Raw genomic sequence first — 24,975 nt, 5'->3', positions numbered from 1 at the left:
AGCCTAGGCTCACACTCACCTCTGGAGCTTGTCTAGGTGGAGCTCTGAATCCCCTCTCCTCGCACATGCCAAAACAATAGTCTCTTGCCTCTCTGGCAGGTCCAGACTTTTTCCCAGACTCCCTCCTGGCTAGCTGTGGTACACTAACCCCCTTCAGACTGTGTTCACGCAGCCGACCCCAGTCCTCTCCCTGGGATCTGACATCCGAAGCCCGAGCTTCAGCTCCCAGCCCCCACTTGCCCCAGCAGGTGAGCAGACAAGCCTCTCAGGCTGGTGAGTGCTGGTCGGCACCGATCCTCTGTGCTGGAATCTCTCCACTTTGCCCTCTGCATCCCTGTTGCTGCACTCTCCTCCGTGGCTCCGAAGCTTCTCCCCCACCACCCACCGTCTCTTCCAGTGAAGGGGCTGCCTAGTGTGTGGAAACTTTTCCTCCTTCACAGCTCCCTCCCAGAGGTGCAAGTCCCATCCCTATTCTTTTGTTTCTGTTTTTTTCTTTTTTTCTTCTGCCCTACCCAGGTACCTAGGGAGTTTCTTGCCTTTTGGGAAGTCTGAGGTCTTCTGCCAGCATTCAGTAGGTGTTCTGTAGAAGTTGTTCCACATGTAGAACATGTGGAATCATGTTCAATCATCTTCATGAAAATGAAGATCATGAAAATCATCTTCAATTTCCTTTGTCAACATTTAATAGTTCTCAGCATATAGGTATTTCACCTCCTTGGTCAGGTTTATTCCTAAGTATTTTTTAATGCAATTTTTTTTGCTTCCTTTTCTGATATTTCATTGTTAGTTTAAAGAAATTCAACACATTTCTACATGTTAATCTTGTATCCTGTTACCTTGCTAAATTTGTTTATCAGTTCTAACAGTTTTTGTGTGGAGTCTTTAGGGTTTTCTATGTATATTATCATGTCATCTGCATATAATGACAATTTTACCTCTTCCCTTCCAATTTGGATACTTTTTTTCCTTTTTCTTGTCTGATTGCTGTGGCTAGGGTTCTCAATACTATGTTGAATAGAGGTGGTGAGAGAGGCCATCCTAGTCTTGTTCCAGATTTTAGCAGGAAAGCTTTCAGCTTTTCACCATTGAGTATTATGTTGGCTGTGGGCTTGTCATAAATGGCCTTTATTATGTTGAGATATGTCCCCTCTATACCAACTCTGAGAGTTTTTATCATGAATAGATGTTGAATTTTATCAAATGCTTTTTATGCATCTATTGATGCAAAGGCTTTTATCCTTTATTTTGTTAATGTGATGTATCACATTGACTGATTTGTGAATAGTGAACCATTCTTATATCCCTGAGATAAATCCCGCTTAATAATGGTGTACGATTCTTCTTATGTGTTTTTGGATTCCATTTGCTAATGTTTTGTTGATGGTTTTTGCATTTATTCATCAGATATTGACCTGTATTTTTCTTTTTTTGTAGTTTCTTTGTCTAGTTTTGGTATCAGGGTGATGGTGACCTCATTGAATAAATTTAGAAGTGTTCCCACCTCTTCAGTCTTTTGGAATCAGCTTTCCTTTTAGAACTGCTTTTGGTACATCCCATAGATTTTGTAAAGTTGTGTTTTCATTTTCGTTTGTCTCCTTTTCTAATTTCTTCTTTGATTTCATCATTGACCCATTGTTTTTTTCATGTTGTTTAGTCTCCATGTGTTTGTTCTTTTCCCATTTTTCTTCCTGTAATTGATTTTTAGTTTCATATCATTGTGATCGGAAAAGATGCTTGATATAATTTCTATCCTCTTAAATTTATAGAGGCTCATTTTGTGACTTAGTATATGGTCTATCCTAGAGAACGTTCCATGCACACTTGAAAATAATGTGTATTCTACTTTTTTTGGATGTAGTGTCCTGTAGATATCAATTAAGTCTAACTGATCTATTGGGTCATATAGAACCTCTGTTGCCTTATTGATTTTCTGTCTGGATGATTTGTCCATTGATGTCACTGGGGTGTTAAAATCCCCTACTATTATTGTATTATTGTCAGTTTCTCCCTCTATGTCTGTTAGTATTTGCTTTATATATTTAGGTTCTCCAACATTGGGTATGTATATGTTAATGCGTGTAATATACCCTTTCTGTATTGATTTTTTTATCATTATATAATGTCATTCTTTGTCTTTCTTCATGCCCTGTTTTAAAGTTTATTTTAATAGATATGAATATTGTTACCCCCACTTTCCTGTTGCTTCCATTTGCATGCAATACCTTCTTCTATCCCTTCACTTTCAGTCTGTATGTGTCCTTTGCCCTGAAGTGAGTCTCTTGAATGCAGTATATTGCAGGTTCCTTTTTTTTTTTTTTTAATCTTATAAGCCACCCTATGTCTTTTGATCAGAACATTTAATCCATTGACAGTTAAAGTAATTATTGATAGGTATGTATTTATTGCTATTTTAATTTTTGTTTTCCAGTTGTTTTTGTAGCTCTTTGTTAATTTTTCTTTTTGCTTTTCCTTTTCTGATTTGATGATTTTCTTTCATAGTATGCATGAGTCCCTTTCTTTTTGGCTTTTGTGAATCTATTGTATGTTTTTGATCTGTGGTTACCATGGAGTTCATGTATGTTGACCCATAACTCTGTCTACTTGCTTTAAACTGACAATCATTCAAGTTCAAATATATTCTAAAAGATCTACCTTTTTTACTCCCCTCCCCCACATTTTGTGATTTTGATGTCCTATTTTACATCTTCATATCCTTTTACTGCTTATTATCGTTATACTTGCTTTTATAATTCTTTTATTGTTTTTAGTGTATGTACTGGATTATTTAATTGATCTTCAGTTCTGATTATATATTTGCCTTTCCTCTGTGATTTTTTTCCTTTCCTATAGATCCTTGCTTTTTTCCTACTTAAAGAAGATCCTTCATTATTTCTTTTAAAGTAGGTTTAGTATTGCTGAATTCTTTTGGGTTTTGCTTGTCTGAGAAACTCTTTATCTCTCCTTTTATTCTAAATGATAATCTTGCTGGGTAGAGTATCCTAGGTTGGAGACTTTTCCTTTCAGGACTAGAAATATATCATGACACTCCCTTCTGGCCTACAAAGTTTCTGCAGAGAAATCAGTTGAAAGCTTATGGGGATTCCCTTGTAACTGACCCTTTGTTTTTCTCTTGCTGCCATAAGAATCCTCTCTTTATCTTTAACGTTTGCCATTTTAATTATGATGTCTTGGTGTAGGTCTGTTTGGGTTCTTTTTTGGGACCCTTGGCTCTTTCTGTATCTGGATATCTGTTTCCTTCTTTAGGTTTGGGAAGTTTTTAGCCTTAATTTCTTCAAATACTTTTTTTATCTTCTCTCTCTCTTCTCCTTCTGGAGCTCATACCATGCATAAAATGGCTTGCTTTATATTTTCCCATGGATCTTATGTTGGTTTCATTTCTTATTGTTTTCTCTGTCTACTCTTCTTATTGGGTGGTTTCCATTATTTTATCTTCCAGGTCACTTATTCATTCTTCTGTCTCATTTAATTGGCTATTTATTACTTCCAGACTGCTTTCTTTTTCTTTTTCTTTTTTGAAGTATAGTTGATTTACAATGTTGAGTTAGTTGCATGTGTACAGCAAAGTAATTTAGTTATATATAGAGAGACAGATATATAGATATATCAATATATTCTTTTTTAGATTCTTTCCATTTTAGGTTATTACAAGATGTTGAATATAGATTGCTTTTTATCTCTGAAACTGAATTATCTATTTTTGATTGATTCATCTGTATAACTTTTATTTCCTTGTTACAGTTATCTGTGTTTATATCAATAATCTTTTATAACTTAGCATTTTTATTCCCACCTCTTTGAAATCTGGGTCTGTTGAACTAGTAAGGTCTGTTTCATTATATGTTCTTTTAGGGGTGTGGGGGACTCTTGCTCTTTTAATTGGGAGTAGTTTCTCTGCCTTTTTATTTTACTTAACTTTCTCTGTCTCTATGAATTTGGCAGAAACAGTTATCTGTTGTGATCTTGAAGGAGTGTTTTTATGTGGGAGCATCATTGTATAGACTGTGTGTTTCTAATAGTGTTGGTGGTAAGGCTGGTTTTGGTATGGAAACCAACTATATCTTTCCTCGGTGTGTGCTGGCTGTTATCTCCTTGATAGGGGGTGTGGTTTGTGTTGGGGGATTTAAAGCCTGTGTAGGATGTGAGGCAGGGCTTCCTCTCTGCTCTGTGGCTGTTACCATCCTGTCAGGGTCAGGGTCTTTTCCCCAGCTCTTGGGGTGGAAGCTCTGAGGGTCAGGTTCAATAATGCTTCATTGCCCTTAAGTGTGTGATTGCTGAAGCAAATGAGGTCCATGAAGTCACAGCGAACCTATGCGCCTCCCATGCAGGTGTCTGCAGTTCCACTCAGAAACAGGGAAAGCCCTGTTGTGTTCATCCCAGATCTAGTGCAAGGCTGTGGCCTGGGGGTCAGGGTTTTATTGCTGCAGGAATAGAAGTGGCTGTGCTGCTACCTGAGATCTGGGCTGTCTTGTGGCTGACTTCTCCCAGGACATGTCTGCCCCAGATCCAGCACTAAGCTGCCATGTGGAGTGGGCAGAGCTGGGTGCTCTTGCTTGGAGACAAACCACTGAGCACACCTGGGTACATGAACAAGGGCCACCACTGTCCCCCCAGGTCACATCTCCATCTGTCTCTGTGTAGCCAAACCATGTCTTTGCCCAGATCTTGCACCTGGCTGTGGTGTGGAGTGAGCGAGACCAGGGTGTTTGCCCCTCCGGATTGGGAAGTGTGGCAGAGGCAACAGCTACCAGTGCCCTGACTGTTAACACACCAGCACACACATTCCTCGCAAGTAAAAGTCCCAGTTTCTGCAGCCCTTCTGTCTGTCTCAGAGGATTTCCCAGCAGGCACGAGGGCTCCTCTCCTCTGCACTGGACCCCAGAACCGGGACGCCCAGGCTGTGGCTTGACCTGCTCACTCCCAGGGCAAGGGTTAGCCATGCAGACTTTCTCTTTTTTTCAGGTCCCTCCCAGGAGCACAGGTCCCAGCCCAATTCCTTTTTCTCCCATCCTACTCAGAAGTGGAGATCTTTCTTGCAGCTTTGGTTGTATAGGAGTTCTGTCAGTTTCTAGTTAGTTTTCCATGAGAATTATTCCACGTGTAGATGCATTTTGATGTGTTTGTGGGGGAAGGGGCGCTCCACGTCCTCCAACTCTGCCATCTTGATCCCTTCCTTTTTATTTTTTTGATATTTCATAGTACTGTAATAATCCTACCAAAATGTGGTTTAGATTTAAAGCAGTACTTTGAGAAGCCAGAAGATGGCACTGATTTCTAAGAATTGTGCATCTAAAAAGAATGTGCTGCTATGAATTCTGATCATTTATCATTTCTTTTCCTGATGGGAATTATGATGCTTTACATTTTCATCAGTTTTCTTATCTCAATGTAAAATTCTCTTTGCTCTTAACTTTTCTCTAACAATTAGATAAAGAAGTGAGAATGGTAGGAATTATACATCTACATAGAATATTGGAATGATTTACTATGAGCAGGAATTGACAATCAACCAACTATATTTATTTCATGTTTTTTACCTGTGGGTGAATTGAATATTATAGATCCATTTGAGTAGACAGCTTTATTTTATTCATGAATTGAGTATATTTATCTTGGTTCAGAAAGAACAGATGTGTATGTTTTTTGTACAATATCTCAGAAGATTTATTTCTACTCCTTTTAAATGAAAATCACATTTTTGGGTTATATCTTTTTTATTTCTAAATGATAAACAGTGTGGACACATACTCCACAAGGAGCTTCTTCAACAAGAGAAATAGCAATAACAACAATGATCATGTACATGGTCCTGATTGCATTTGTGCAGGATATTGAGCTAAATTTACTGCTATCTTATTAAGAAGTTAAGAACAAAAAGAAGAAAGATGTTTATACTCAAATTTACAAAAGAAACCTGGAGAGGCAAACAGTGGTCCTACATTTTTCCAAATTTACCCATCTGCCCAAGGATATATTAATTTTCCTGGCAAAATTAAATGTCTATTTCAAGGTACTCTATGCTGCTGAACACCATGCTTGTAAAATTGGCATACTAGAGTCTTTCTAAATCAGCAGTTTCCAGAGTAAATCCATCTGCCATCTCTTGCTTCATTAAAATAAACAATAGAAAAGGAACAACTGAATTGGATTTTCACTAGGTCAGTGCTATCTGGTGTTAACTCTGCAGCCTATATAAAATATAGAATCCAAGTAAAAATCAACCACAACTTTTTTGTCTTTTGTATTTGTATAAAAATGAAGCAATGAGTTTTATTTCAAAAAATAGATTTAGACAAGACAATCTATTCTGCAAACACTGTTCATTTTCAAGAAATCTTCCTTAATGAATTTAAGGAATTTTTTTTCAAGTTTATATCGCAAAATTTTAAACAACATTGTGAGGTAATCATACAGATATTTTGTCATGTAAAAGTCAAAAATTTTTGTCAAAAACTATCAATTGCCCGAAGAAAAATATTTAGTATTTTGGCTTAAAAGTTACAAAAGACATTATTGTCAAGTATTAAACAGAAAACAATGTTTATAAGATAAAACTTGTAAAACTGTAGTTGTATTTATATAACTTAGTTATGAAAAACAACCAACTCCTCAAGTCGGAGACCGCTGCCTTGGTTTTCAGTATCCATATACAATATATTATCTGAATTTTTGCCCACACTAAAAGAATTAAGATTATAATGTTTTTGCAAAAATCCAGAAACATTCTTATTCTTTAGTGGCAAATGACTAGAAAAATGCAAAAAAAAAAATTTTGAAAAGCAATGATGAGCATTGGTGGTGTTGTAGAAATTCTATTTCCCATCTTCATCCAATAGCTCCAATTTTTTCCTCATCACTTAAGAACAGAACAGTTAAGATACTAGATAAATAATAACATCAGAAAAATAACATATGTATGTCACTATGCTTTCAACACTATGTTAAGCCCTGTATATGTATCCATTCAACCATTTGATAAATATGTATTCTGAACCCACTTGAGCCAGGCACTGTCACACATCCTGGAGTCCATGAGGGATAGGCAAACTCTGTCCTGAAGGAACTATAATCTAACTGGGGAGAGAGACAAGTTAAAGTAAACAAATAAATAGCATATAACGTAATTAGGGTGCAGTAAGCAAAGCAGGTTAAGGAACTAGAGAGTACAGGGACAGGAGGAGATTGATAGTTTAGTAGGTTGGTCAGGGAAAGCCCCCGTGAAGAGGGGACACTTGAGCAGAGTCTTGAAGGAAGTGAGGGAGCAGGCCATGCACCTCTGGGGGAGAACACGTTTCAGGCATCGGAAACTAGAGGAACAGAAACTCTGAGCATGTTTGGTTTGAGAAACACAAAGAAGTTAAGATGGTTGGAGCAGATGAGCCAAAAGAAATGGGTATATAATAAATTTGAAGAGTAGGGGCTTTAGGCTATGCTAAGGAATTTTTTTAAATTCAAGCGAAAACACTGGAGGACTTTTAATATGCCATTAATATTAAAAAGGTTGCACTGGCTGCAATAGGGAAGAGAGTCTGCAAGGGTACAAGGTGGCAACGGAGAGCAGGTAAGAAGCAGATACAGAAATACAGTCATCCAAGCTAGAGAGAAGAATGCATTGAACTTTGATGGCAGTAATGGAGGTGGTGAGAAGCAGTGGGGTTCAGGATACATTTTGAAGATGAAGTTAACAAGATTTGCCAATTGACTGGCTGAGGTGGCAGAGAGAGAAACAAGTTAAGAATGATGACTAGTTTTTGTTCTGAACAAAGACAAGGAAGACTGAGGAAGAGATCCGGTTGGTAGGGATTGGGTTATAAAAACATGAGAATAAAGAGTTCTTCCTCGTATACGTCCAGTTTGAGATTCTTGTTGGATGTACAAATGTATGTCAGATATCTAGTAGGTAGTGGGATATAACAATCTGGAGCTCTGGGAAGAAGGCAGAGCTGGAGAACATTACTCAGGAGTCATCAGAGAGCAACGGTGTGAGGAGGAGGAGGAGAAGTTCAAGGTGGAAGGAACACCAGGAGAACCCAGGTGAAGAAGGCATTTCAAGAGAGAAGAAATCATCGACTATGTCAACTGTTTCTGAGACAGAATAAGATAGAAACAGAGAACTGAGGTTAAATTTAGAAAGATGGTGGTTCACGGGTGACCTAACAGAAGTTTCAAAGGAAAGATAGAAAAGATAACCTGGCTGGAATGAAATCAAGAGTGAATGGGTGGTAAAAAGTTCAAAGGCTCCTAGAGATACTATTTAGAAAAGTCTTACCATAATGATGAACAGAGAAACAAGAGCAGCTGGAGAGGAAGGTGGGGCTGAGGAAAGCAGTGTGTCAGATGCAGATATTCGAGCGTGTCTGATGTTGAAGGAGATGATTCCGTAGAAAGGATTCCGTGTCTCCTGGGAAATCGAAAAGAGTTGCTGGAGTGATGTCTTTCGCACAAGGAGGGGTGTATCCAACACCAAGGCAGAGTCGGCCTGGTAACCGGAGGGAAGGCAGAACACGTGGATCAAATGAGTGCGTGGAGGGCAGGAAGGTTAAGGTTCCATGATGAAAGGATGGGTACGTCTCTGTTCTTAGAGCTTATTTTTCTCAGTGAAATAAGAAGCAAGATCATTGACTGAGAGAGATGAATATCAGATGTTTCCGAGGAAAAAAGAGGAGGCATCAATTAATCATCCTAGAGACTGGGAAAAGGCAGTAGGATTACAGGAATGGTGCGAGAGCTTTGCCCACCTGGGAGACGTGGTTAGCTCAGGTGTGTTTCCTGCATCCACGTGCCTTTCTCACCCTTCACAAGAAGTTAGGTACTTATTATCCTCATTTTACAGATGAAGAAACTAAAACAGAGAAGTTAACTTGCCCAAGTTCACACAGGAAGTGAGGAAATCCAGAATCCAGCCTGAGCTGAGGCTTCAGCGGCCTCCCCTCCATCACCCTGCGGACAGCCTGCGTCTCACTGCAGGAAGTGAGGAACGGAAGATGGACCTGCCACCTAAGCCCAAGCGATGTCTTCTTCCCACATCCCAGTAGCTCTTCTTGCCCACTTCCGTGCACAAAATTTTGGTAATTCAGATGAAGAGGACTAACTACAGAATGCTTATAAAAGAAAAAGAAAACTACAGTAATATTTAAAACAGTAATGGTTATTTCTCTGTCTTTACTGGGAATGGGAAAAATTTGCCTTAGTAAATTTTCTAGAAAACAGAAATTTATACCATTTTTGTGGTAATTTTTGCTAAAATGTGTTCTGTAAGCATAATAAAACACGCTGTGCAGAGATTCTACACCAAGCCACAGCAGAGCATGTTTTATAGTAAAGATTATGACACTCTCCCTTTGTGAGGGTTTCTAGAATTTTTAATGACCCTAAGATGTTGAGATATGTTAGATCTTTGACTGCCTGAGATGTTCCTTCACTGCTTCCACACAGTAAATAATTTATTTTTACTTCAAATCTCAGCAATCCTTTCCTTCCTCATTCCCAATCCACTGCTGTCACTTTAATAGCACTGAAGGAAAAGAATGCATAAATTCACATTTGGAAGCCATGAGGCAACTAGGATTAAAAAATTAAAAATGAATTTAGTAGCCCTAAAATATTCTCCTTGCAACCTGTTCAGTCACTTGATTTGATGAGGACTGGTGGTCCCAAAGTCTGATCTGGGAATTTGTGTAACACAGTAACCAAATTCACTCAGTGTCGCCTGGTTAAGATCATAAAGGGCTTACTGTAAAGAACTGGAAAGAATCATTCCTGAGGATGGAAGCCCTCTTCCTCCTAGTCTGGGGCCCTCTGTGTCCTCCTGCCTGATCCAGCAGGAGGACAAACGTGGCTGAGGATACAGGGCCCTCTGAGTGTGGTCCAGACATTCTTTGACCCTTTCTGATTCTATTGCTCCCCGAAGGGGCTTCTCTTTTCACAGGCTCAAAGTTACCACAAGACAAAGGCCCTTGAGGTAAGTCATAGCTAAGGGTTTAGAGAAGGTGCTTGCCTGCCGGGAGCCATGTGGTTCTCCCCAGGGCTGTTCAGCAGATAGGAAGGGAGCTGCCTGTGTAATTTTGTCTTCCTGGAAGCACATTTCTAAAAGTAAAAAGAAACAGGTGAAATTTATTTTAATAATACATTTAATTATCCTGATATTTAATGAATATAGAATATTATTAATAAGATGTTTGCATTCTATTCTCCATACCAAGCCCTTCTCTACAACAAGTGCAGTCTGAGATCACAGCTGCATATGGTGTAGAGCTGTCATTGGTCAGCGTGGCTTCAGACCAACAGACTCCGAGCACATGACAGATCCCCTCCTGTGAGCATAGTTACCCTCCACCTTCACGGTTCAACCTTCTTCTTTTTAGTACTAACACTGTAACACATTCCTATTATTAACTGTTTCTATCAATATCACACTGTTACCATTTTCAGTGAGTCACCCACCCATTTGCTTACACTGATGACTCAGTACAAGCTGAACTCATTCTTAGATTTCCCAATGTCCTCAAAGTCCTCATTATTATTCTTGACCAAAGGTTGTTCCTCCAGATCCCCCTGTCTAATCCAGCCTTCACATTTCATCACTACAGTGATATTTCTAAAAGGCAACTTTGATCTTTGCTTAACCACTCAAAAATTATGAGGAAACTATCAAACCCTTCATAATTTGACCCCTGTCTTAACTATCTCATTTCATTTGCTTCCACTTTCCTTTTTATACTTCATTCTAAAACTTGCAAACTCCATAGGTTCCCTGAGTACGACATGCTTTTTGGCCTCTCCATCTTAGAATAAGTTGTTCTTTCCACCTGAAATGATCTTTGCTTGTCACCTGCAGGTGAACTGCTGTCATCAGCCAAGATTCAGTCTAGTTCAGTTGAGTAATTTAACTGACCACACACTAGTTCCTTGAGGGTAAGGATTGTGCTTTATTATCATTGTGTCACAAATATCTAGCTCAGGGTCAGATAGTGAACTACATATGTACTTGTTGATCTAACCTAAATGTACAAAAACTTTTAGTAGACTCAGTTGTAAATTATTAACAGGAAGAAATGTTATAAAAGAAAGACATTCTTATTTTTAGTATTTAATTGAATTCTATTTTAACTGTTTTTAATGCCAACATTCAAACACCATCAGTATTTTCATTTTGCTTCAATTCTAGTTAATTTTATTTAATTTCCTTCAACCATCCTACCTACAGAACCACTGAAATCTCTGATGGGAAGTCTTATTATCTCTGAAACACAAACCACCAATTACTTCATTAGATTAAAAAATATATATGAAAGGTGGTATGTCTCAAAATCATAATTCAGATTCTGGTGAGTTTTGAGAAAATGTATACTTATCCAAGGACACACATCCCAAGGAATAAGCTGATAAGATTTTAATAAAATATCAAAATGAAGTATTCAGCTGATTCCATACAAATCCCTACTTGAATAGTTATGTGAAACAAGCAGAAATAAAAGCCTCTGATAAATAGAATTCTTTTTCTCAGGATAGCAGAATTATTTGCTGCCTAAACAATTATAACCAGACATAACAACTCTTTTGTTTCAAGCATTAAGTACCAGAGTGAGGATATTTCTTAAGGTTTGTAAAAATTCTAGTTTTACAACTTCGTGAGAGAGCCATCACCTCTTGAGAAGGGAGCATTATAAAGTAATCAAGACAAGCTCTTCTTCCCTCTATGGAGCTGTCTTGAACCAATAAAGATAGATTCTAGGAACATCCTTTAATCTGGGGATACCATTCACAGTAGTCAGGATGGGGGTCAAAATCCCCCTTCCTGTTCCCTGTTCCCCTTGGAGTGAGGAAATAAAAGCCATTTGGGACTATTTATGAAGGAAACAGGACAATGAAAGAGAAAATGTGGATACAAGATTAGAGGCAGGATGAAAAGAGAAGCTAGCTGGCTGATAGCACCCCTCAACTAAATCTTATTTGTCTGCACTGACCCTTGTACTTCTGGGTTTTACCATTTCCTGTTTCTACTAAATCTCCCTACAGTTTCAGACCTATTGAAACCCACACTTTCACTATCTAACACGTGTCTGAACAAAGTAAGGAAGAGCATTTCTTTTAGACAACGATTTCACTTCAAGGAAATTTCAGGTCATTCACAATATGGTGATGGAAACTGATCCATTTCCTTCCCATCTCTTGGCCTTCCTACCCCTGACCTTCAGCTCTTAGAAAAGTAAAGGGTTAGAGAAGCTCGATTTGTTCCAAGCTGTGAGTCCCTCTCTAAGTCATATCTGGCATTTGGATGCCAAATTATGGTTACAAAGCACGTAGGCAAATACTTTGACTGCCTGTGATCTTTTCTATTTCTAAAATTAATCTCCAAAATGTAAGATTTTACTTTTTAAGTAAATTATTCATGTCAAAAGGGTATGTGAGTTAAAGGATTATACACAGGATCTCAAAACACTACACTTCCTTTGTTCTGGATTTGAATTCCCTTTTGAGTCTCTGAGTTGCTCAATGCTGAAGGGCACATAAGTATAATTAATGTGATAGTAAACAGACTATGTGGCGAGATGCAGCAGCAAAACACAACCCTCCTCTTACAAGTCCACGAACAGGCTTGTTTTAACTGTTTGCTTTGGGCTTTTCTGCAGCTGTTCACATCACCCAGCCCAGGCTCAGCGGGATGGATGCCTTTGGATATACCTCGTTCCTGGCTTATTCGCGGGTCCCGGACATCAGCTATGATTACGAGTTCCACTTGAAGTTTCAGCTGGCAAACAACCACTCAGCAGTGCAAGACAACTTGATATTTTTCACCGGGCAGAAGGGCCATGGTAAGATTACCTGAACCCTCTAGGGCTTGCTTAGGTTTTTTAACAATACTTGAGAGATTCCTCAGGGACTATGGCTGTGGGTGAGGCAGGCGCTTGCCTGGATCAGCCTCCTCCTGTCTGCTGCTCAAGCGTGTGCCTTGTCCAAGGTATGCAGCAGCCCTTGACCCTCAAGCCCTGTTCACACCAGGCCACCTCTTATAATCAGGGAATTGTAACTCCTGCCAGCAAACGTGAAGACAGAGAAGGGGGTGAGTCACATGAGAAGTGAGCTTATCGACTGGTCCTGTCCTCTGTTTCTTTGCATTTCCACAGAGAAGGAGAGAAGGGAAATTCTCAGAAGGAACACATTTTACCATGTGTCGTGAAACGGGAATGGCTGCCCTCAAAGAAAACCATCCCAAATTAAAAGAGCAAGAATTTAAGAAAGTGCTAGGTCTGTAATCATGTACTCCAGTGCCCTTCTATTGGTGGGAAAGCAATTTATAAGCTAAATTTGTGTGTTAAGTAGAAACCAGTTATGCACACGTGGGATCAAGGAAAAACACGTATGTTTTACTCCCAAGTCAGCAACTAACTAGTTAAGCAATTAATCACCTATCTTCTCTGAGCTGGAGGTCCTCCACTGTGAAATCAAAATGTTACACCAGAAAATGACCTTTCTCATCAGTAATTCTACAGTGCTAGGGGAACTAATGAATTCTGTCCTTTTCAACTCGCCCAATGACTGTTTCTGTATTAACACGTGTCTGAAAGAAGCCCACACCCCAAGGGAAGGGTGGTGTGCAGCCTTGCCCCACCTCTGGGAGGACAAGGGCTGCTTCATCGCTTGAGTGCTCTCCTGCCTCTGAGCCCCATATGTGCTCTCCCGTCCCCACCCTTGGTGGGAGATTCCTGTCAGAGTGGTGAAGAGAGCAGGCTCTGGGCCTGGAAGGTAGGTTTGGATCTGGTCTCCACCACTTACAAACTACACGTTAAGTTACTTAGTGGTCCTGTGCCTCAGTCTCCTCTCTGTTCAAATGAGTATAATGTTGGTGATTCCCCGTCAGAGCTGGGAGGACGAACATGGTTAAGATGTGGACTCAGTAGCAGGGAGCACTGGACTCACAACCTCATTGCTTGTGTTGTTGCAGGAGGCCTTCTCCAGCCACCTCCACAAAAGCAGGTCTCACCCCACCCCACCCAAGTTATTCTCTACCTCAGCCTCTTGCTTACTTCCTTCAAAGCCCTTACCTCAATTTACAATTCATTTATCTATTTTGTAGATAGTTATCTATTTATCTATTATCATTTATCTATTTTGTTACCTGTCTGCCTCTACTAGGAGAATGGGATCTCTACGTAGACAGAGACAAAGCCATCCTGTTACCGAACCAAACTCAGGTCTGCTCACCAAGCACAGTAAAGCCAATCTACCACCGCTGGGTGTGATCTATTATCATTTATCTATTTTGTTACCTGTCTGCCTCTACTAGGAGAATGGGATCTCTACGTAGACAGAGACAAAGCCATCCTGTTACCGAACCAAACTCAGGTCTGCTCACCAAGCACTGTAAAGCCAATCTACCACTGCTGGGTGTGGTGAAGGAAAGTGCAGCGTTTATTGCAGGCACCAAGCAAGGAGTCCAGGGCAGCTCATGCTTAAAATGCACAAACTCCCTGAAGGCTTCCAGCGAAAGGTTTTAAAAGACAGGATGAGGGAGGGTGGGGTGGGGTGTGTGATCAGCTCGTGGACCTTCTTCTGATTGGCTGCTGGTGAGGTAACTGGGAGTCAACATCATCTACCTTCTGGTTCCACCTGGGGTCTTTGTGCTTGTGGGCAGCTTGCAGTTAACTTCTTCCACCTGGTGAGGGTTTCAGTATCTGCAAAACAGCTCAAAGGACATGGCTCAGAATAGTATCTACAGCCCTTGAGGAGGAACTAAAGGTCCTTGACTTTGTTTAATGGCTAAACTATTATTATTTTGTCTTGCTTAACAGTTTTCTTTTCTTTCCACATTTCTCACTTCTCTGATTAAATTTATTCTTTAACTAAAGTTTTTCTGCAGACAAAAGTCTGGCAGAGGACATGGGGGGATGGCGGGACTCTGCCCTGGGATGGTCTCACAGGGTCCTGCTTGATTACAATCCTTCCTGAACTCTATACACCCACACTTAGCACACTGCCCGACACATAATCAGCACTGAATAAAATACCCACAATAAGCACAGACAATTGTATGTCATATAAGTCAGCAACTCAGTTACGCAAAGGTTCTTAGAGTGGCCAGTCTCAGGGACATGCAGTTCAGATGCCATCTTCTCCATAATGATTTCCCCATGTTTACTCTCTCCTTCCTCTGAGGGTTGCTGAGCTGTCCTGAACTTTGGGCGTGGAGCCTTCATGACAGCCTTTGGTGGGCTACATTTCTCTCCTCATTCAGAGAAATGGGGTCCTGCTTATCACTGTATCACCCACAAAGCCTTCCTCAGGGGGCTGTAATAAACATCTGTTGAATGACTGCCAGAAGGCAGGGAGGAAAGAGGAAAAGAAGAAGGAATTTCTACCCTTAACTCTTTACTCTGCATACAATTATATCCTTCTCATTAGCAAAAAACAAACAAAAACAGGCAAATGAAAAATTCAAATGTGCATCACAAAGCTTGAGTCTGAGTCCTAAAGGATTCACAGAGGAAGGACCCAAGCAAAAGATAAACATTTGGCCCATGAAAATGCTGCCACCAAATGCCTCTCCAATACTCTTCTACTACAGATTCTTTCAAAATTCTCCAAACAAAAAAGTGTAAAAGCATTGTCTTGGTTGCAGCATTTCTAAAGTATGAAATTTTACATGTTAAACTTTCTGGTCTTCTCACATCTCTTTTCCGTGTAAGGAGATGAATGCTAATGCAGCACTTGCATCTGTAGGTTTACAGCATGGCTAAATAAAGGCTGGATAACTGGTAGATTAATTGTGGAGCTCTATCTGCCAATCAGTGAAAATGAAAAATCTGAAACATACAATTCCACATTGTACCACCAGAGAGAGCAAGAACACCAGCTAAGAAATGCAAGTCAGGCCCAAGAGCTTCTCAAGGGGGGATTTCTCCAGGTAGAACCTCTTCACACCTGTATCAGAATCACATGATGGTGTTTGTTAAAATATTAATTCACAGGCCCTCTTGAATTAAAAAAAAATAGACTTTTATCAAGAATGTTAGGTGCTTTTCATGCAACTAATATTTTAGAGCAACCATACAAAACCCCTAAGGAACAGCTAAATTAGACCATATATGGGGACAGACTAAGATATGCAGTTATTGCTCGTAATATCATAGGCAGGGAAGATTTTTCAATTTATGTAGCATAAAGTTATTGGTTAAATAAACACATATTCCTTTAAAATATATTATTATCATCAACATTAACCACAAAATTTGCAATTTTCTGTTCTATATAAGAAACTAGGACCCAAGGTAGTGTTTCTAACAGTGGTATCTCCACATATAGGTATTATTGTATAGTAACATCAATCTCTGACCTGGGCTTTGGTTGTTACTAAAACCACCATTTCATATGCTGCCTTTGTCTTTCTCACGTTAAAAGATGCATAAAGCCACAGAGTTAATATGATAACTTGAACTATAAGCCAACCTCTAATTTTGGACATGAAAAGGCAAGGGAACTTCTTCACTCCCCAACACGGGTGATGTTCTTCCTGGAGTCCCAAGAGCCAGACTGATTTTGCCAGACTTCATGCACATTGAACTCTGGACAAATTACCCTGTCAAACATTTCCACGTGAAAATGCCTCTCTTGACGTAGGATTTTAACCTAACCTAAAACTTGTCCTGCCTTTCTGCAGTCATATTTGCATTTCCTTCATTACCAATTCTTCCTTCGCTCCTTTATAACTTGTGTCTTATAGTTTGGCTCTACTAAAAACCACCAGTCTGTCCCACATCGGTCCACAGAGGAATACCTGATCTTCCCCTCCCATATTCCTTCCACTGGTGACTGGTATAAACATTCTGCTTCCTCCAGAACCCAGGAGTCATCTGGATTTCTCCCTTCTATTCATTTTGACAGCTATTTACTGGGAGCCTAGATGAGGGATTCTTCCCAGTGCTGGAGATACAGTTGTGAATAAGTCAGACAAGGTCCTTGTCATCTTCTCTCCAGTTTATACCCCATGTTCTATAAAACACCAAGGTCTGTCCATTTTACCTTCCAATGACTTTTTCATCTTTTCTCCTTCTTCTTTCTTCCCTTCCTTGCTCCCAGTTTATCTATCACAGGTGGTCGCAGTAGCAATAACCTCCTTTCCAGGCTCCCTGCCCAGTCCTGCCCTCTCCCTCTCTATTCTCCACATAGAAGTCTGAACATATGCTGCCTAATCAACATGCTTCCTCATAACATACCACCTAAGATCCTTTGCATAACATGCACAGACATGTGTCCAGCCCCTGCCCATTTGCACAATCTCTTGTCCTTCATTCTGCCCTACACTCGGCAATATCAGCACACGTGTACATTCTGGGTCATGTCACTGTGTCATGTCACTGTGCCATGTCACTGGGTCATGTCATTGTGTCATTTCACTGCATCCTCCACCTTTGTGCTTTCACATAGGCTGTCCCAATCTTCCTGAGCCACCCACACTTCACTTTCATGCCTCAAAACCACTTCTATCCTTTAAGCCTCAGCTCAGAAAATTATCTTTAAGTCTTCAACACTTCCAGGAAATTTAAGAATTCATCTCACTTCAGCTTGCTGGAAACAGTTATCATATTTTATAACTGTTTGTCTGGATCTCTCTCAACCAGGACTGCGGCTTTTCTTTTTCTAACAGTGGCCGTCATGTGTAGACACTCATTACAGTTTTGAAAGAATGAATACAAAAGTCTCTTTCTCTGTTACACTAAAACTTATAATCAATTTAGGGAAGCACAACATAACTTACTTAAAATTTTGTGAACTTATTGTTAAGTTAAAATTTGTTAAAATTTTATTAACAATACTAAACCAGAGGTCAGAAATTATGTCTGGTACACAAAGTATCCATCATGGTGTCTAATACTTGCCTGGAACATAGGCATCATTGAATGTAAAGAAGCAAGTAAGTGATAGAAAAGATGGAGCTCAGAAAGTAGAAATGTCATCCAACTAGAACAGTCAGGGAGTGTGCTCCTGTTCTGTGTGTTTCCCATCCGTTCCCTTCCATTTCAGCCAATGCTCTACAACTAGTGCTGCAGCAGTCTCTCTTGCCTCCCTAGATCCACCCTCTCCCAGCCCATGCCCAGCCCACTTATGCCATCTGAGAACCATCGTCCCATCCACACCACCTTCCCTGCTCTCTCCTGCCTGGAGCACCTGCCCCACGTCTCTTCCCATCCTCGATACAACCCATCCAGGTAATGGTCTTCTGACAAACCCAGGTCACCCATATCCAACCTACACAAAGCCTGTATGGAACAGGTAGCTTCTATCCCGTAATTTGGAACCTAATCATACACTGTGTTGTCATTCACAATCACTACTTCAAATCGTATGAAGTTACCGTTTTCATAAATCAAAAACATTAGGATAGCAGCAATTGCATAATCCCTCATCAAGATTAATCTTAAATTCCTTTTGGAAAAACTAAGTCTTTAATTTCTTTCATATGCCCCGACTGCATCACTCACATGGCAGGTACTGTGTGAGAGAGCAATAATCACATGCTTACTGATTCTTTCACTCACTGAAGGACTCTCCATAGACAGAGGCTCTCCTCGTTCATTCATAATACTGTGTGGGCACAGATTGATCTGGATTGTGTCAGAAAAGTTAGGACCTAAATAAAGGGGAGGGGAGGACATGGATTACTGTTCAAATCATTGAAATGTAAGTTTAAATCTCAACATTATCCTGTATTAAAAGGTGTGATGCTGTGACAGACTCTTTCAAAAAAACATACATAACTCCCTGGATAATTGATCTCTGCATCTGAGTGCATTGTGTGCGTAGCTTTCTGTCCATCACCTGCAGGCAGGCCTTCTGTGCTGCGGTAATTATGAAAGGCTACCTCATATTTCGTGCCAAATAATTTCTTGTTTACTTCAAGCCCTTAGTTATTAACTGTAACTGAAATAAGAACACATAAATATAGCTTGATGTTTTTGTGTGGAAAAAAAATTGGGGTGTATGTCATCTACAGAAAAACAAAGATGGAGCATCACATAAAACTGTCAGCTCCACCTGTTCAGAGCTGGGGTCAGACCCCGCGGAAGAAGAGGGCAAGGGGGGGCAGCCACTCCCTCACGGGGCACAGCACCAGGCCCCATGTCCTGGCCACCTCCAGTCACAACTGGCAGTGTGTGCCAGTGTTCTACAACAGAAAAATGTTCATCATGTGTTGAGAAACCATGAGGATTTCTACCTGACAACCTCAAACTATCAAATCTTCATTTTCTTTTAATTAAACATCCTGGACTGTATCTTCAATGTCATCTAAGTTATCAAATAAATTGAGTTCCTAAGATTGTTCAAAAAGAAGTTAAGCTAATTCACTTTACTGACTGAGAAATATGTGAAAAATTGACCAGGGCTCAAATAAGGTTAAAAATGACAAAAATATGTAGATCCTCGCAAAATTCCCCCCCCTTGTTAAACTTACATGGAGGGGAGGGTTCATTTAAGCATAGTTCAGTGGAGCACCTTGGTCTCACAGAAGAGCATCCAGAGGAGGAAGAAACTGCAAATCGATCAACTCCAAGCCCACATTCTCACTGTTTGTTCTGCGCTTCCAGTGAGCACGTGGGGTTCCATCTCAGGGAAATTCACGTTTACCCACCAACTGGTGCTTCCATCCCTTGTTTTCATGTTGTCATATCTGACAGCACATCAAGAGAGTTCCAGACTTCCCACTCTTTCTATTCTCAACTCCTTTTGTTCAAGAGATAGAAGACTGGGAGCCAGATGTAACTCCAGGAAATGCATTTTATCACATTTTCACGTGCTTGGACTGCAGCGGTGCATTTGTAGCCAGCGTCACTCTCACCCTATTTTCACATGCACGGAGTGCAGCGGTGCACTTGTAGCCAGCGTCACTCTCACCCTATTTTCACGTGCTCTGAGTGCAGCGGTTCACTTGTAGCCAGCATCACTCTCACCCTATTCTCATGTGCTCTGAGTGCGGCGGTGCATTTGTAGTCAGCATCACTCTTACCCTATTTTCATGTGCTGGGAGTGCAGTGGTGCATTTGTAGCCGGCATCACTCTCACCCTTCTGTTCACTAGCACAGCTGCAAGTCAGGGCACCAGCTTGATGTGGTCACAAACAGTAGCCAGTTAACACTGCCCACATTTTAACAATTTAATCCTCTGAGTTGGACACTATATGGTCTCCATTGTAGACAATGACGAAGAAACATCATGGACATGGCTTTGTATGGCTCCGTTGCTTTCAAAGCTCTGGAATATACATAGTTTAATGATCATATCAACAAAATGCAAAGCTAAAAGAGTCCCACTATGATTAGAAGTTGTACAGATCTTAAGATAGAGATTGTATGCTCATTAAGAGTTCATTCAAAATCTCCAGTTATCTTAATTTTAGTGTAACAGTCACTAAAGCAGAGTCTGTCTCTGAATACGGGGTAAAAATGGTTCCAGTGTCCAGAATCCTATACCATATGTGTATTGCTCTGGTGAAACTTCCATTCTTTTGGGTCAAACTAGATATATTTTTTGCTTTGCATCACTTTTAGCTTTGATTCTAGCTCCATAAACTTATTCTGTTATTTTCCTAAAATCAGTCACATTTATCTAACTCTTCATTCATACCTAATTTAGCTTTCTTTCAGAAACTGAATATAGCCATAGTCAACTAAAGAAAGCTTAGCTAAGTTTATCTTGGTCTCAGTGTCAGCATCATTCTAGTTCAATGTCAAGAATATTTGATTAAAAGGTAGTTTCCTCCTTTCAGAAATCTAAAAGCCTAACAGGCCCTAGAATATATTCAAATATACCCACAAAGTGTGTGCACAAAAGGAATTGTTCCTTCAGAAGGGAACTCCCACCAGTAATCAGGAGCCATTCACCAAGTCAGGTTCATTGAACTGGAAAGTCACAGCACTATCTCTGTGGGTCCTTTCACATCTTTTATTTCACTCAAGACAGGAAAGAAGGGAAAGGAAAAATCCATTTGTCTGTTAGAATTTGTGAATCAATTTGGAAAGATCCAAGATGGAGGAGTAGGAAGACGCTGAGCTCACCTCCTCCCATGGACAAACCAAAATTACAACTGTTACAGAGCAACTGCTGATGGAATGACCTGAAGACTAACAGGAAAGATCTCCTACAACTAAAGATATAAAGAAGAAAACACAAGATGGGTTGGAGGGGAAGAAATACAATATAGTCAAGATCCACACCACAGTGGGCAACCCATAAATGGAGGAATAATTACAATTGCTGTGATTCTACCCAAGGAGCAATGGGTCTGAGCCCCACATCAGGCTCCCCAGGGCGTCCTATACCAAAAAGATGAGCCCCAGAATATTTGGCTCTGAAGGCCAGTGAGGCTTAATTTTGGGAGAGCCAGAGGGATATGGGAAATATAGACTCCACTCTTAAAAGGCACACACAAAATCTCACACACTCCAGGACCCAGGGCAGAAGCAGTAATTTGAAAGGAGTCTGGGTTTGACACAGCTGCTGATCCTGGACAGGCTTCTGGAGGGGCAGGAGGTAACTAACTGAAGCTCACCCTGGGGACACAGACACCAGAGACAGGCATTTTGGGAGGTGGTTCTACCATATGGACACTGGTGCTAACAAGCCACTTTGGAATCCTCCTTCTAGCTTATTAGTGTCATGACCTTGCCTGGCTCACCAGGCTGTCAGAACCAGTCCTGGGATACTTTAGGCCAAGCAGCTAGTGGGCAAGTCCAGAGCCTCACCCCAGGCTGGCTGTCTTAGGACCCCCAGAGCCCACAGTGCCCAGACATGGCCTTGTCCACCAGAGGGCGCAGGATCTTGCCCTGCACACTGGCACACTGGCAGTAGCCCTGGGGACCCCTTGGGCCCTGCAGCCAGCCATTGGGACTCAGCTTCCACAACTAGCCGGCCAACACCAACTCCAGTACACTCAGTGCCCCTGGGACTGGCCTCAACCCATCTTTGGGCTGGCACTAGCCTTGGGACTTCCTGGGCCTCAGCCCTGCCCACCAGCAAGCCAACACCAACACCAGGACCCCCCAGGCCCTACAGCCAGAGACCCCCGGTACCTGGTTCCATCCACCAGCAGAACAACACTGTAGAGCAATAAGTTTGAAATGAAGGAACAGGATAAAACCCTAGAAGAAGAACTAAGTGAGGTAGAGGTAGGAAATCTACCCAATAAACAGTTCAATGAAATGATCATAAAAATGTTTGAAGAAGTGGGGAGAAGATTGGATGAATAGACTGAGAAGTTAGACGTTTTTAACAGAGTCAGAAAATACAAAGAAGAACAAACGGAGGTAAAGAATACCATAACTAAAATGAAAAATACACTAGAAGGAATTAACAGTAGATTAGATGATTCAGAGGAACGCATCAGTGAGCTAGAAGACAAAGTAATGGAAATCACTGAAGCTGAACAGAAAAAAGAATAAACAAAAATGAAGACAGTTTAAGAGACCACCAAGCATAATAATATTCACATTATAGGGGTCCCAGAAGGAGAAGAGAGAGAGAAAAGGGGGCAGAGATCATATTTCAAGACATAGTAGCTGAAAACTTCCTTAACTTGGGAAAGTAAACAGACATCTATGTCCAGGAAGCACAGAGAGTTCTAAATAAGATCAATCCAAAGAGGACCACAACAAGACACATTGTAATTAAACGGACAAAAACTAGAGATAAAGAGAGAATATTAAAATTATCAAGGGAAAAGCAACAAGTTACATACAAGGGAACTCCCATAAGGCTATCAGCAGAAACTCTGCAACCAGAAGGGAGAAACTCTGCAGACCAGAAGGGAGTGGCACAATATACTTAAAGTGAAGAAAGGGAAAAACCTACAACCAAGAATACACTGTCCAGCAAGGCTTTCATTCAGATTTGATGGAGAAATCAAAAGTTTTACAGATAAGCAAAAGGTAATAGAGGTCAGCACCACCAAACCATCTTTACAAGAAATATTAAAGGAAATTTTCTAAGTGAAAAAGAAAAGGCCACAACTGGAAACTTGAAAATTATAAAAGGAAAAAAGCTCATGGCTAAAGGCAAATATACAGAGAATGTAGTAAGTCAACCACATACAAAGCTACTAAGAGGGTTAAAAAACAAAGGAAGTAAAATCATCTATATCTGCAATAAGTATTTAAAGGATACACAAAACAAAAAGAGGTGAAATATGATGTCAAAAACAGTAACCATTAGGGGAGAGGAGTAAAAATGCCAGGTTGTTAAAATGTGAATTTAAGAGACCAGCAACTTAAAATAATCATATACATACACACACAGAGCAAGAGAGAGGGGGATTGCTATATGTTAACCTCATGGTAACCACAAATCAAAAACCTATAAGAAATACACACACACACACACACACACACACACACACACACACACAAAGAGAAAGGAATCCAAACATAACACTAAAGATAGGCATTAAATCACGAGGGAAGAGAGTAAAAGAAGAAGAAAGGAACAAAATAGAGCCATGAAATAACCCAAAAACAATTAATAAAATGTCAGTATATACACACCTATCAATAATTATGTTAAATGTTAAGCCAGACAGAGAAGACACATATTATATGATATTGTTTATATGTGGAATCTAACAAAAATAATACAAATGAACTTATTTTTTACAGAACTAATACAAATAATTCTAAAATTTGTATGGTAACAAAAAAGAGATCAAATAGTCAAAACACTCTTGAGAAAGAAGAACAAAGTTGGAGGTATCATACTCCCTGAGTGTGTGTGTGTGTGTGTGTGTGTGTGTGTGTGTGTGTGTATATATATACACACACACTTATATATATATAAGTATATATATATAACATCAAAACATTATGGAATTGGCCGAAAAACAGAGACAGAGATCAATGGAACAGAACAGAGAGCCCAGAAATGAACCCATACTTATATGGGCCATTAATCTATGACAAAAAACACAGGAATATACAATGGCAAAAATAAGTCTCTTCAACAAATGGTATTGGGAAACCTGGACAGCTACATGCAGAAAAGTTAAACTGGACTACTCTCTCACACTATGCCCAAAAATAAATTCAAAATGGATTAAAGACACGGTTTGCAGATGACATGACACTCTACATAGAAAATCCTAATGGTGCCACAAAAAAACTACTAGGACTCATCAATGAATTCAGTAAAGTTGCAGGACACAAAATTAATATACAGAAATCTGTTGCATTTCTATACACTAAAAACAAAGTATCCGAAAGAGAAATTAAGGAAACACTCCCATTTACCATCATATCAAAAAGAATAAAATACCTAGGAATAAACCTGCCTAAGGAGGCAAAAGACTTGTACTCAGAAAACTATAAAACACTGATGAAAGAAATAAAAGATAACATAAACAGATGGAGAAATATACCATGTTCTTGGAATGGAAGAATCAGTGTTGTGAAAAGGGCTATACTACCCAAGGCAATCTATAGATTCAATGCAATCTCTATCAAATTACCAATGTCATTTCTCACAGAACTAGAACAGAACATCTTAAAATTCGTATGGAAACACAAAAGACCCCAAATAGCCCAAGCAATCTTGGGAAAGAAAAAAGGAGCTGAAGGAATTAAACTCCCTGGCTTCCTAACTATACTACTGATACAAAGATACAGTCATCATTATAGCATGGTACTGGCACAAAAACAGAAATATAGATCAATGGAACAGGAGAGAATGCCCAGAAATGAACCCACACACCTATGGTCAATTAATCTATGACAAAAGAGGAAAGACTATATATACAATGGAGGAAAGACAGTCCCTTCAATAAATGGTGCTGGGAAAACTAGACAGATACATGTAAAAAAATGAAATTAGAATACTCTTTAACACCACACACAAAAATAAACTCAAAATGGATTAAAGACCTAAATGTAAGACCAGATACTATAAAACTCTTAGAGGAAAACATAGGCAGAGCACTCT

At 40.0% G+C, this 24,975-nt stretch overlaps 1 protein-coding gene across 2 annotated transcripts in view; it reads left to right on the top strand.

Annotated features, from left to right (window-relative positions):
- EYS (eyes shut homolog) overlaps positions 1-24,975 on the top strand; it is a 1,767,714-nt gene that overhangs the window by 1,632,677 nt on the left and 110,062 nt on the right. For both annotated transcript variants that reach the window (XM_024133056.1, XM_024133057.1), the window contains exon 35: positions 12,651-12,833. In XM_024133056.1, the coding sequence (XP_023988824.1) occupies positions 12,651-12,833 (183 nt within the window). The remainder of the gene's footprint in view (positions 1-12,650; positions 12,834-24,975) is intronic.

The sequence above is a fragment of the Physeter macrocephalus genome, chromosome 10 (genome assembly GCF_002837175.3).
Source record: "Physeter macrocephalus isolate SW-GA chromosome 10, ASM283717v5, whole genome shotgun sequence".
NCBI classification, from domain to species: Eukaryota; Metazoa; Chordata; class Mammalia; order Artiodactyla; family Physeteridae; genus Physeter; species Physeter macrocephalus.
The sequence above is the reverse complement of the archived record's forward strand: the minus strand, read 5'-3'. Positions and strand labels throughout refer to the sequence as shown.